The sequence below is a fragment of the Lepisosteus oculatus genome, chromosome 8 (assembly GCF_040954835.1).
Source record: "Lepisosteus oculatus isolate fLepOcu1 chromosome 8, fLepOcu1.hap2, whole genome shotgun sequence".
Classification (NCBI taxonomy): Eukaryota; Metazoa; Chordata; class Actinopteri; order Semionotiformes; family Lepisosteidae; genus Lepisosteus; species Lepisosteus oculatus.
The window spans coordinates 47,211,393-47,225,414 of record NC_090703.1 but is presented as its reverse complement, the minus strand read 5'-3'; the positions used below and the strand labels follow the sequence as shown (position 1 = coordinate 47,225,414).

Sequence of the window (14,022 nt, the reverse complement as noted above, 5' to 3'; positions counted from 1 at the left end):
TTGGATGAGAACGAGTACATTTAATTTGTGTACTGTATGTTGGGGCGGAGCGGTGGCACTGTGGCTCAGGATCTGCACCTGTAGCTGGAAGGTTGCCGGTTCAAATCCGGCAGAGCCCTGAGCAAGGTCCTTAACTGCAGCTGCTCCAGGGGCGCTGTACAATGGCTGACCCTGTGCTCTGACCCCAAGCTTCTCTTTCCCTGTCTGTGTGTCTGTGTGTCTCATGGAGAGCAAGCTGGGGTACACAAAAAAACAAATTCCTGATGCAAGAAATTGTATAGGGCCAATAAAGTGATCTTATCTCATATCGCCCTGGAGAGGGACATCTGCTTAGCATGAATTTGGCATGAATTAATCCTAATTAATTAAAACCACCACAGCAACAGTCCTAGTGTCAGATACAGTTCATTGTCAAGTCATATCTGGCTGTGAGGAGGAGACACGCGTCACTCCCACCCTTAATGTGGCCATCTCACTCTGAGATCCTAGACGGCCTGGTGACTGCTGCTTTTTGTTCCACCCAAAGTTGGTCAGAAAATCTTATTTTACCAACTTTCTTATCTTCTGATCTTACCCAGGCTGCGAGGTGAATTCTAGGTAACTGTACTGTTAATGGACTGACTGTCTCGTGTAATCAATTGTAAAATACAATGAAAAATCCCATATATGTCTCATGCAGAAAGGGGTTAGTTTAATCGTTTAATTGACTTCTCAGGGTAGAAACCTAGTCTTCCAAGAGATGGGTTTAAAAGCCCTGTGTCATTCCAGTGCAACACAACTCAATCCGATTATTCACAAAATCGCCACATGGGGTCACAGTGGAGTCGTCGCTGAGCGAAGCAGGGAAGTGAAAATGAAAAGTACAATACAGTACCGTGGAATAATAATAATAATAAAAAAACTTCAGAAATGAGGTCACCCAAAAAGCAAGTTTCTTTATATAGAAATCATATGCGCTGCATTACAGGCAAGTTTTAGGATCACATGAATTTATCCTTAGATTAGATGAGTGATGCTTCACCATTGCAGAGCACGTGAATTTCAAAAAAAGAAAATCGTCAAGATAAAATCCAGGCTAACAGAACAAATTATGAAATCTGAAGAGTCCTCATCCGGTAATGCGAGAGATCTTCCTGAGCAGGTGAAAACCACTGTATCCAGGACACGCCTTCTCCAGGGGTGTGGGCGGGGCACACATCTGGATGACGTCACGGGGGGGCGGCACAAGGTTCACAGTGCTGTGCGCAGGAGTCTCAGAGCTCTCTCACACAGATGCTGAGCAACAGACACCAGATTCCTGCAAAAGAAAAAGGTGTGTGTGTGTGGGGGGGAGTTATAATTTAAACCAGATTGAAATTTTCCAGAGGCCCTTTTCAGAAATATAACATTCTACGGAAAAACCCCATTTAGGGTTTGCTATAGGAAAGCTGAAATAGCAGAATGAGGGAATGGCCCAGGGTTGAGTGACCCTCACCAGGAATCTCTGACGTTTTTGATTATGGATGGGTTAATCATTTTCAAAAGCTATTTAGAAAACCTGCTGATTGATATAACCTCCTGGAGACTACTACATCACACTTCCATGTAGCTCAGCCAGCCTCCCAGTACCCAAGTGAATGGGTTTTCTAAATAGCTTTTGAAAACCACCACTGCTAATCTAGTTTCCCTCCTTCACTGCTTCATTTTGTGTTCTTTAATGATTAACCCACCCATAATCAAACATTTCACAGATTCCTGGTGAGGGCCAGTCAACCCCGAACCTATCAGGACAGGACCCACCCCGGAGAGTCACCCCGTCCCCCACAGGACAGGACCCACCCCGGAGAGTCACCCCGTCTCCCACAGGACAGGACCCACCCTGAGAGTCAGCCCATCCCCCACAGGACAGGACCCACCCCGGAGAGTCACCCCGTCTCCCACAGGACAGGACAGGACCCACCCCAAGAGTCAGCTTGTCCCCCACAGGACAGGACCCACCCCAGAGAGTCAGCCCGTCCCCCACAGGACAGGACCCACCCTGGAGAGTCAGCCCGTCCCCCACAGGACAGGACAGGACCCACCCCAGAAAGTCAGCCCGTCTCCCACAGGACAGGACAGGACCCACCTCAGAAAGTCAGCCCGTCTCCCACAGGACAGGACAGGACCCACCTCAGAGAGTCAGCCCGTCCCCCGTAGGACAGGACAGGACCCACCCCAGAGGGAGAGTCAGCCCGTCCCCCACAGGACAGGGCCCACCCCAGAGGGAAAGTCAGCCCGTCTCCCACAGGACAGGACAGGACCCACCCCAGGGGGAGAGTCAGCCCGTCCCCCACAGGTTGCACACACTCTCACAGACTAGACACCCTTCATTCCAAAATACTGCACTCTGTACCTATACAAGGAAAGGTTTAGTCCACACTGATATACAGAAAGAAGAAACAAAACTGTTTTGGCTCTTCTCACCTGAAGTTCACACCTGGAGAAGACTCAACAGCTGAAACACTGCATTTCTCCTTCCTGCTTTTCAGCCTGGAATGAACTTTTACTTGTTCCTTTGCTGACCCTGCTCCCCATTCGACCGTTTCCCTGTATGTTTATACGTCTACTTCTATTTCGTCACTGCTGATGATGAACGGGGTTGCAAGGCATTTACACAAGATGAGAAAGTCCCCAGGTCCCGTGCACGCAGTATCTCACACACACACACACACACTCACCGAGCCCCCAGAGAGGCGCAATTGCGGCGGTCAGGGTGCAGGCAGAACAGCGAGGCCAGGCAGTACACGCAGCAGAGCAGGGCCGAGAGCAGTCTCCTCCTGAGGGACATCTTCCGCCCACGGATCACGGGCTTCCGGACCGGCCTGATCCCCTCCCCCACCCCCTCGCGGGATGCCCAGGAAGAGCCGGGCGCTTGCTTGGGGGGTCCCAGGTGTGTGGCGGTGCTCCGGGCGGCAGGTGGGGCGCGGCGTGGCGTGGCTTCAGTGCGAGTGGCCAGAGGCAGGGGCCACAGTTAGTGCTGACACAGGAGGGGGCGGGGGGGGCAGAAGAATAGGGCGGAAAATTCTGGCAGCCGCTGAATAACATTCCGACAGTGCCTATCAGGAGACCAGCCTGCGATCCGGGTTTTGTTTTTTCACTGTCTGTGCGGAGCGGCCTGTTTTTATCTCACACCGCTGGGACATGGGTTTTTTGGGGGGGCTCAGCACATTGGAGCTGAATGGAATTTTACCATGAGCACAGAGTTGCTGGCTGAAAGTGCCTGGCTTTAAGGGACGGGATAGAAGCTGACTTTTTGTTTTTAGTGCAGCAGAAACAGGCTTCAATCACCGCTGCTCTTAATTCTAAATGCTTCAGCTGCATTTTTGAATTTTTAAAATGCGCAAGAGAACTCTTACAGTATCAATAAATAAACTACGGAGGTCATGGATGTTTGCATGTTTTCTCGTTTTGTGAGAACAAATCATTTCTAATACTAAGGTACAATTCAGAGTTCTCAAAGAATGGGGAACAGAAGCCACATTTTCTTGGTGTTCCCAGCCAATCAAACAGCACAGAAAAACACAGGGGCTGATCTAAACTTACCTGTTTGATAGCAGCTAATGGATCCCAAGATCTTATTCAGGGGTTTCTTGAAAGGGCAACTTATTCCAGACTTCCAAGAGCAAGTCTGACTCCAGAGCCAGACAGTGTAGAATCCCAGGCAGTGGGCATTTTCTGCTGAGGCAGAATTCCATACTATCTGTGTTGGAGTAGGGAGCAATGTTACCTTCTCCATCAAACAAGCCCTGTTTCCTGTGTTATAAACATGAGGAGGAGTTATCCCAAGTACTACCACTCTTTCTGACTGTGGACGTGTGTATTACTGAACACTATTATATGACCGAAGCACAACAGATGCTTCTTTCAGAAATGGTTCCCAATATCCATATCAATATCTAGGAGTGTGCCTCAGCGTTGTTTGTGAAAGTACTAGCAATCGTAGTTGGATTTCCTCTCACTGATGCAAAGACAGCTCTGTAGGTGTGAAAGCAGCAGATAAAACTTTGAAACGTGTTGCTAGACCTCTCTATACCAGGGAGAACATCTACCTGCCCAGAAAACAAAACAGACATCAAACTGGATGAAAAGAAATGTAAAAAAGAGGAATAAAGTAATGAGGAAAAATGACAACTCAGTTCAAAGAACAGTTTAGAAGTTGATGGATCCTTTTTTTCTAAGTACAGATCTGCAATTTTCTTTAAAATTGTTTGTTTGTGTTTTTAAGGCATACACCACACGGAATCCTCTAGGAAGATGACTTTTCCTTCCGGTGTGTCCTTTATCCCAGGCTGCGCTTATGGGAATGGGAATTCAGCCAGATTCCAGACTGGAAAGGGGTGAAAGACTGAAAGACCACAGCTGGCTCTGCATACGGACAGGGCTGTGGAAACAGGGAGATCAGAGCATTGGCTGGAGGGAAATGCTCTTCTGTTTTTTTCCAGGACTGGTGCCTGGGTGCTCACGCTGTCTTTTGCGGTCATTTCGCTTGTTTTTGCCTTTTGACGCGCGATCCTTACGCATTTCAACATCAGCTGCAGTTGCAGACTTTGCTTTTCTGCCCCGGACTCTGCTCCAAATCAAAACCTCTTTATCCTGGGGGGGGGGGGGGGAGGGGCACCTTATGCAAAAGCAGATTGTGGCTTACGAATCCGCGCCCACTTATTTATTTATTTTACAGTTTTTTTCATGCTCTTGGCGACTCCTGTTCTTGGGGGAGTGTGGAGCAGCGCACTCCAAGGAGGGAGATAAAGGGTAGAGAGAGGGAGGGTGAGTGAGAGAGGGCTGGAGGACAGATAAGAGAGCTCTGCATGGGCTGTGCATGTGTAGAGCTGCTCGATGCCTCTGTGGATGGAGCACTAAGGCTGCAACTAGCTTGCGTCTGTAGACTGGCACCCCAGATGCACACAGTGTGGACAGCAAACCATGTCTGTCACCCAGGACACACAGAGCACGGGACAGGCCTCCTCCTGTTAACTCTCCTGCCAGCGCAAGGGCAGTGCCAGGGATCGATCACCAAGCATGGACGCTGAGCTCTTAGGCTGGATCCTGAGCATCAGCTCGGTGCTCATCATCGCTACCAACGTGCTGGTGGGCGCCGCCGTCCTGCTGCTCATCCGCAAGAAGGGCAGCCAGAGCTGGGTCTTCGTGCTCAACCTGGCGCTGGCCGACACGCTGGTGGGGCTCGCCATCCCGGGCATCGCCACCGAAGTGATCGGCGCCCACTCCTCCTCCACCCACAAGACCAGCTGCCTCCTGCGCATGGCCTGCGTCACCTCCCCCTCCGCGGCCTCCATCCTCTCCATGTTCCTCATCTCGCTGGACCGCTACCTGGCCATCAAGCTGCCCCTGCGCTACTCCCAGCTGACGGGCCCGCGCACGGCCGCCGGCGCCCTGGTGGCGCTGTGGCTCGTCTCCTTCCTGGTGGGCTTCCTGCCCGGGATGGTGCGCGAGCTGCAGCAGAGCGACTACAAAGGCTTCTGCACCTTCTTCTCGGTGATCCGGCCCCAGGGCATGATCGTGGTTTTCTGCGCGGGCTTCTTCCCGGTGCTCTCCGTCTTCATCTACTTCTACTGCGACATCCTCAAGGTCGCCTGCGCCCACCAGCGCCAGATCCGCCGGGCCAGGCTGGCCGGCTCCCGCCTGCCGCAGCCCGGCCACTTCGCTGGCCACATGAAGGCCCTGCAGACCGTGGCCCTCCTGGTCGGCTGCTTCACCCTCTCCTGGTCCCCCTTCTTCGTGGCCAGCACGGTGCAGGCTCTCTGCCAGGACTGCCGGCTCTACCACGTCATCGAGAACTACCTTTGGCTGCTGGGGCTCTCCAACTCCCTCATCAACCCCCTGGTCTACGCCTGCTGGCAGAGGGAGGTGAGGCAGCAGCTCGGCGTGCTCTTTGCGACGGTCAAGGGCAGGATCTCGCCCGCCGCTGCCGCCATCGCCACCGGGAGGCGCCAGGCACCGTCGACCACTGGGACCACAGAGCTCAGTCACACCCCTGTTCCCACAGTGCACTGCGGCGCGCCCGGGGAAGGACACGCCAGCGCACGGGGCTCTGTCTAACCCCTCCTGAGCAAGGGCACCAGGGGTACGCCCGCCGATGACAAGGGGGTGTCTGAGCTGGACGTATTCCTGGAGAAAAAACAGCCGTTTCCTTTAGTTTCTACTCCCGTCCTGCCGTCTGACCCGGAGCTTCGCAAGTAAACAGCGGGATTTGGGGATACCAGCTGGCACGCTGTGCTTTCCGACTGCTCCTGCGGCCCAGCTGTACCGCCACGGGCTGAAAAGACCAGATGGCTGTGTTTGCTTTTTCGCCGGGGTTCATCAGTCACGTTAAACACTTTGCTAATTGACTTAATCTTTTGCTTCTGCACTTTGTTCTGTTCTTCTATTAATAGCTATCAAAATATACAAAGAGAGGTTTGCGAAATGGCCAAAAACTTCTAAGCAAGCCCGCCAAAGGCATGTCTTTCAGGTGCCCTCAGGCTACAGCACAAGAGGTAGTGTTTAGAAACTATATTTGGAATGCCCAGGTAGGTACTGTTTGGCAGCACGATGCAGTAAGGGGTCTGGAACATTTTATGTCACTGCATTTGTGTGTGTTGGTGTATCAGTGATCCATTACCTTATACAAAGCCAGAGAAATACCTGCTCATCAAACAGCATACACAACTAGCATCAGCAGAGCACATCTGTGGGCTGGTAATGGCAGCAGGACTAAAAGCATATTCTGCAGGTGTTTGTGCTTCTCTAGAATACCTTCCTGCTTCCTCAGGTTTTACCCCTTTCTTGCCTTGGTACACTGTCTCTTTAACCCTCCTCAGACTACTTCGACTTAAGACAGTCAGTGGCACGGACTGGAGTGCCAAATGCTCCATCTCTCCCTTTCAAATTGATGTAAATAGTAAAAACAAAACTGTCCCGTGGAGTCTCCCATGTGTAATCTTGCCACCTGGTTTATGAATGGGCGCAAACAACTTTCTTGTCAAAAGAGAAATAAACTTCTTTGCACTGTGTTCTTGCACCGAAACTGAATGGGGATATTACTGTGAGTCTTTTAGGCAGGAAGAACAGGAGCAATAGGCGGGATAACAGAGCGACAAGCAGGACAGTTTAGGCTCCGTCAAGCCGTGAAATAATGTCAAAGCCGTGAACCTGGGAAAGAATCATTTATCGTAACTCTAAGAAGACCCAATCAGCATCAAGACACCAGCGTTACTGTTCTCCTTAGAAAGGCTGACTCAGCTCTTAGGGAGGGGTGCACTGCGAACACCTAGCCTCTCTCAGGTCCTGGGTCCCCAACACAGCAAGTTCGGGTGTGTCTTGGTTATCCCACTCTCCCCCTGGAAATCTGTGTCCGCAGCCCAGAGGCGCACGTGGCGTTGCCACGGGGACGCATGTTTTTTCTCATAGTAATAACAATAATATTTTTATTTTATTTTATATAGCACCTTTAAAGGTGGCTTCTCAAAGCGCTTTACAGAATGAGAACAACAATCAATAAAAAGAATACACAAGATAAAACACAATTACAATACACAGAGGAGACCGGGGATGGTGGTACTAGGAAAAGCAGAGGGGTGAAGAATGGAACCAGTTAAGTAAAGGCTTTTCTGAAGAAGAGGGTTTTGAGTCTGGATCTGAAGGAGTTTAGAGAAGGTGACTCTCTGATATCCTTGGGGAGAGAGTTCCAGAGCTTGGGGGCATAACAGGAGAAGGTCCTGTCACCCATACAATGTAGACGGACTTGGGGGACAGTAAGGAGACCAGAATTAGAAGAGGTGGGGAGTAGGGCGATAATAGTTCAGACTGTTGTTCAAAGTGGATTTAGATACCCTATTTAGAAACTAGATATAGTCCACCTAGAAACCGATTTCATTTACGTGTTGGCAGTCATTTTTTGCATTATAGTAAACTCATTAAATACACCAAGATACTATTTAAAAACACACAAACAGCGGTCTCCCTTTTATCTGTTCCGTAATCGGCGAAGGCGCAAACACGCACACGCAACAGCTGCCTTCGTTATGAGAAATGCTGGGAAGATTTATGGAGCGCGAGCGAATTATAGATACCGATCAGATACTGAAGTAGACATAATACGTGCAAGGGTGATTTTTTTAAATCAGCCGTAGAGTCAGTGCGTCACGACTCTTACCGAGCAAGTCTCCAAAAGGAAGTTCAATCTATATTTTTCCCATGTGCGCACTAGGTTATTGTCCAGGTAAAACCGGAAATGAAACAATTACACAAATTCAGTTTCAGTGTAGCCAAAGTTTTTGAAACCGGACAGATATGCCTAGTTATTACTTTATTTATGTTACTGCTAATGTGACGTGAGAAATGATCAGACATGACAGATCCTGCCCATTAACGAAACACATACCATCCCTCAACAGGACACGTGCGTGGATTTAACTAGTGATTTAATTATTTATAAACATTTATAAACTCACGTTTAGGTGAAACTGTTTATTTCATCACCCAAAGTGACGGGAAACACGATGAGAACAGTAGAAAAAATTAAACCCGGGGAATACTTTTCTTTTGTATCATACTGCTACGTTTTTAGTTAAATTGGCTAAATTTGGACAAATGGTGTCTTTGATTTTGTGCATCAGTTGCTGCGCTCTAGGTTTTCAGCTTTTATTTTACAGATACGTATCTACGCACTTTTAAAATTAAATGTATAAAGAATTTACAAATACAACTAGAGGAGCAGAAACAAATAAAAGAGAAAAAACACATAAACAGAAAAAACAACGTTTTGCCACAGGTAATGAAGAAAATTATTTACGTGACCAAATAATATTTTTTACATAAATCAAATGTTTTCCTTGCTTTAGCATTTTTCATTTTTTTTTAATTAATTCTAGTATCTACGCATTATACAGATTCTGCAAACGGCTCTTCTATAATGACCAGTGTCTCATTGATTGTAGAAAGTAACTCAAACCCAAACACTGTTTCAAGACTTTCCGAATAGGAATTATGCAGAGGATATGAATGAGCTGAAGACACAGCATGTGGATCTCAATCGTATTTTAAGAGAGCGTTAAGTATCTCGGGAGTTTTCAAAAGGACACGCGAAAATATACCACTTTGCTATTTCAACAGACGTTGGAGTGAAAAATGTTTTTATATTCGGTATGGACCATCTTCCTTGTTCCTGTTATATGAATAAATGCAATTTAAGATACATTTTTATTATAAGAATGACTGTTCCCTCAAAGGACACTCTCCACTCGCAAGCTAGATATTTTTGTCACATGATCCAGTAACAACCCGGAAGCGGAAGCAGGAGAGAGAGGGGTCATTTGGATATCGTGGGAGTGAATTCGTTCATGATGAAGTGAGTATCGACCTTCTATTAGTTTTTCCTATTTTTCTAAACTATTGCTTTCAATTTAAAATGAACCTTTTGCTGTTTTTAATTGTATAGTGGCGAACGGGTGATGTTATGTAAATTAAAAATGACAAAGCTATCGACCAAGTTTAGCTACCGGTATTGAAAGAAAAGCTTCTTTTTATTACGTGACCAAAACTCACAGCCGCAACACCGACCTCATTCTGTGATACTGTCCTTATCGGCTTTCTCCAGCTTACAAACTTTGGATTTTAAGAAATATTTCATCCTGTGGTTAGCTACTATCTAGCTCTATGTTTTGTTTTGATTTTGGCAGCGACTCTGAGGTTCCAAATTGGGGTAATTCAGTTAGCATTTGTTTTGCATTGTTTGCGTTTTTACTTTTTTTATCTTGTATAAACTCAACCGAGTGTTTTCGCTTCTCTTTAATCGTTGTTGAATTTACACAAGCAACGCAGTAAATGCAGTTAGGTGCCACCTTGTGGTGAGAAGTGGAATTGCTTACAGCAAGTTGTGTAGGACTTCACTAGTTTAAAAATGGAAAATCACCTCTAATTCTACAGAACCGTCACCCTCTTAATAACACAATCTATGAGTCACTGCTTATTATCATTTATTATAATTTCTTACATTTATATAGAATTTTCTGGACACTCCACTCAAAGAACACTACAGGTAATGAATGGGGGACTCTCCTCCACCACCAGTGTTGAGCCCCACCTGGAAGATGGGACGATAGCCATAGTGCACCAGTACGCTCCCCACAGACCAGCTCTCAGTGGGGAGGAGAGCGGAGTGCTGATGCCAGTTCAGAGAGGGGGATTATTAGGAGGCCATGATTGGTAAAGGCCAGGGGGAAACTTGGCCAGGACACTGGGGTAACACCCTTACTCTTTTCAAGAAACAAGACCATGGAGAATCAGGATCTCAGTTTAACGTCTCATCCGAATCATATTGAACTTTCCCCAGTAACGGAAATGGAAATTAGTTAACCTTTCCTTGCTACAACACAGAACACGTAGGCCTGAACTAAATCAAATCTTTGACTGACTCGGATCTGCTTAATTGGATCCCAGTTAAACTGTCCTAAGCCTGTCATTGGACACTGATGGTGATATCAGGTGACCCAGTCCCCCTGAAGTAGGGCTTTGCATAAGCAGGGTTAGAAATCCCTCCTCTGTAGAAGAATGCATTCATGGCAGGCTGGCAGATAAGGACAGAATTGTGAAGGGCTGCCCAGCCTTGCTGTGTGTGTATTGCAGTGGGAGTCAGTCTTTTTCTCTGTCTCTGCGCAGTCCTCTAACCAAGGTGAAGCTGATCAATGAGCTGAACCAGAGGGAGGCGGAGCTGGGAGTGAAGGAGACGGTGTCCTGGCACTCGGAGTACAAGGACAGCGCCTGGATATTTATAGGTGAAGACAGACCTTCCTTTCTCTCCTCTGCATTGATCGCTGTTTATAAACTCGCATTATATGGTGACTGATGAGAAAGAACTACATTTGCAGTGGTGGAAGGGCAGATAAAATGCTCACACTGCTTAGGGCAATGGCTTTAAAGTTGTATCACTCCTTTATTGTGGATCCTTATTGCTGGACAGCTTTAGTGAGGCCCTGGACTCCTGACTGGAAGAATCCCAGATGGGGGCACTGCTACTGTACCCCTAAGTAAGACAGTTTATCCAGATTGTTCCAGCAAACCAAGCTGCACAAATGGGTACCAAAACCTGTATGTACAGGCTACCCTCTGTACTACTCCACCGCAGGAGTGACAGGTGATGGATAAAAATCCAAAAAGAACCTGGAAACAATTGGTTGTGAGGTATAAGTAGGCCAACAGATCAATTAGTTGATTCAGTTAAGTTATTAAGATTTCTTCTGGAAAAAAACCCAGGAGGCCCCTGTTTATTTGTCCAAGAGTGGGTGACTCACTTATCTGTGTTTTCATATTCCTCCAAAGTTAGTGATTCCTACTGGATTTGCTGTTATCTGTCAACCATGTGTGGGTGGCTGTTTTGACCTGTGTGTGTGGTTTCTGGCAGGTGGCTTTCCATATGAGCTAACGGAAGGAGACGTCATCTGCGTTTTCTCACAGTGAGTGTCTGATATTATACGTGTTTTCACCACCTCAGACCACGGGTTTCAAACCCGTGTGCTCAGTGTTAATGCCCTGTTCATATCCCTTTCCACCAGTGACATGTCTCTCTCTCTCTCTCTCTCTCTCTCTCTCTCTCTCTCTCTCTCTCTCTCTCTCTCTCTCGCAGGTATGGGGAGATTGCCAATATCAATCTGGTGCGGGATAATAAGACTGGGAAGTCGAAGGGCTTCTGCTTTATCTGCTATGAGGATCAGAGGAGCACCATCCTAGCTGTGGATAATTTCAATGGGATTAAGGTAAAGGCAGGGTGTTCAAATGACCAATTCTGCACAGCCCGGTGACCCGGCCATCCTCTGGACAGTGTCCTGGGGGATAAAATACAGAAGGCCTGACAAATTTTGAACCCTGATCTAGCGACCCCTTTAGTATTAGTTCAATTAGTAAATTAGTGTGATTAAAACAAGATTTCTTTCACTTATGTAATTCAGACTGTGCTTGCAAACAAACCACAGAAAGCTCGAGCTCTGCAAGGCAAGGTTTGGTTTTATTATTATTATTATTATTATTATTATTATTATTATTATTATCATAAAATGCAGATAAAGCCCAAACGCCTCCCTGTTTGCGGTCCTGGAATGGCAGGGCGATTGCTGCTGGTGCGAGCTTGTTCAGAGCTCTGAGCCCCTGCTCCTCTCTCCTGCAGCTCAAGGGGCGGACCATCCGCGTGGACCACGTGAAGAACTACCGCCCCCCCAAAGACTCGGAGGACATTGATGACGTGACCAAGCGCCTCAGGGAGGAGGGCTGCGCCCCCAGGATGCCTTCTCCTTCTTCCCCGGAGTCCGAGGAAGAGGAGCACACCGTGACTGTGAAGAAACAGAAGAAAGGTGAGCAGGAAGGCTTTCTGCCTGTGAGGAGCACAGCAGGGCCAGGAAGGAGTCCTGAAGAGAGGGGGGCCTGTCTTGTTATGTGCTCTAAAAGTAATCTATGGAACAACAACGTCTCAAAACTGTGGCTCAAAAAACAGCCCTTTGTTTCATTAAGAACGCGTCCCGTTTTCTGCAGTGCATCTTGGTCCGAGGTCACTGTATCTGTTCGGTGTGCCAACAGCGCACACCCCCATCACTTGTGTGAGTGGAAGCTAACGCAGTGCTGGCTTGTTTCTCTCCATCCCTGCTTTGCAGAAAAGAAGAAGAAGAAGAAAGAGAAGAAGGAGAAGAAGAAAGTTAAGGAAGAGAGGCGTCATGCCCGCAGCTGCAGTGCCCAGACCCCTCCTCCAGCCCTGCTGATGTCAGCGAGGGTGAAAAGAGAGGAGGAGGACCCTGGCTATGAAAAATATAGCCACCAGGAGGCGCCGGAGGACAGGCCCAGAGAAGAAGGGAGAAGGACCAGGCCGGACAGGGACCACCGAGAGGACGCGGGGCTCCACGGAGACCAGGCGGGGGGTGCGGGCAGGGAGAGGCGGGACGAGGGCCGAGCAGGAGGCCGAGAGAGGGACGGCGAGCCCAGGCCCGCCCGGGACGAGGAGAGGGAGGACGAGGCGTGGAGGAGAGGCAGGCACGACGACGGCACCGCGAGGGAACGGGTGAGAGACCGAGACAGGGAGAGGGACAGGAGGGACCACAGGCAGTGGAAATCTGGCGGACACAGCAGGGACCGGTCGGAGACTGCGGACAGAGAGAGGGACAGGCCGGACAGAGGCAGGGAGCACAGCAGGGACGCTGAACACAGGAGGAAGTGAGGCCCACAGCCGGTGGGACCTGGGCTGCAGTTCGCGAAACACGCGACCCAGCAAGGACGGACGTTTCACGGTATCTGGACTTGGGAACCGTGCTCTTTGCGTCCCAGTGGGTCATTCCCAGTGGGATGTAGTGATGCCACAGCAGGCTGGGCACCCTGGGCGCTGCAGCACTGTCAGCTGCCAGACCTTCTCTGGTTTAACAGCCCCATGGATGGATGGTGAAGTGCTGGCGACAGCTCCTTAATACCAGCCAGTGCCATCCTGGACTTCACTGCAGACCCAGGCTTTCTGGGTTTTCTTCCGCCATCCTCTGTTAATGATTTGGTCTGAATTTTATTTTCATAGCATAACCTGTCTAAAGTGATCATAGTTTCCAGGCTTGTGGCCACTGAGGAATTAGTTATACAAGAAAACCTCTGTCCTGTATCTATCTGGACTACAAGAGTACAGCACTGGCTGTTAGTGATCTTGAGAGGCACAGGAGTGTATATTTCCCATTTCTTGATTCACGGTGAGTCTCTGCTTTTTGTATAAAAAAACGTTACCACCTACACAATCGGGCTTCATCTATATCTGTGTGTCTGCGATAAAATGTTCACATAGGTGTCCACAGCAACATTTTGTTTCCCATTTTACCAATTAAAAAAATAACTCCCATAAGTGGTGCTCTGAGATTTCATTTTGAAATGAAATCTAAAAAAATGAATTAAAATTAACAAAATAAACTGGAGCTTTTTTTTTTATAAGTACACCATTGTACTACTGTCTCAGGACAAACTGGGCTGGTCTGAAATGTCTTTTAAGCACCC

The 14,022-nt window shown here is 48.3% G+C and overlaps 2 protein-coding genes and 1 long non-coding RNA gene across 3 annotated transcripts; 2 read left to right on the top strand and 1 right to left on the bottom strand.

Moving 5' to 3' along the window:
• Positions 1 to 915: 915 nt before the first annotated feature.
• Positions 916 to 3,186, bottom strand: LOC138241059 (uncharacterized). Its single transcript, XR_011190268.1, has 2 exons — positions 2,697 to 3,186; positions 916 to 1,297 (listed from the first exon to the last, which is right to left on the bottom strand). It is a non-coding gene; the product is annotated as an uncharacterized lncRNA (long non-coding RNA).
• Positions 3,187 to 4,626: 1,440 nt separating this feature from the next.
• On the top strand, positions 4,627 to 7,028 carry LOC102688169 (glucose-dependent insulinotropic receptor). Its single transcript, XM_015351531.2, has one exon. The coding sequence runs from the start codon at positions 5,038 to 5,040 to the stop codon at positions 6,073 to 6,075; it is 1,038 nt and encodes a 345-aa protein (XP_015207017.2). The 5' UTR covers positions 4,627 to 5,037; the 3' UTR covers positions 6,076 to 7,028.
• Positions 7,029 to 8,884: 1,856 nt separating this feature from the next.
• On the top strand, positions 8,885 to 13,938 carry rbmx2 (RNA binding motif protein X-linked 2). Its single transcript, XM_069193621.1, has 6 exons — positions 8,885 to 9,364; positions 10,675 to 10,790; positions 11,417 to 11,468; positions 11,639 to 11,768; positions 12,176 to 12,359; positions 12,657 to 13,938. The coding sequence occupies exons 1-6, from the start codon at positions 9,357 to 9,359 to the stop codon at positions 13,211 to 13,213; spliced, it is 1,047 nt and encodes a 348-aa protein (XP_069049722.1). The 5' UTR covers positions 8,885 to 9,356; the 3' UTR covers positions 13,214 to 13,938.
• The last annotated feature ends 84 nt before the right edge of the window (positions 13,939 to 14,022 follow it).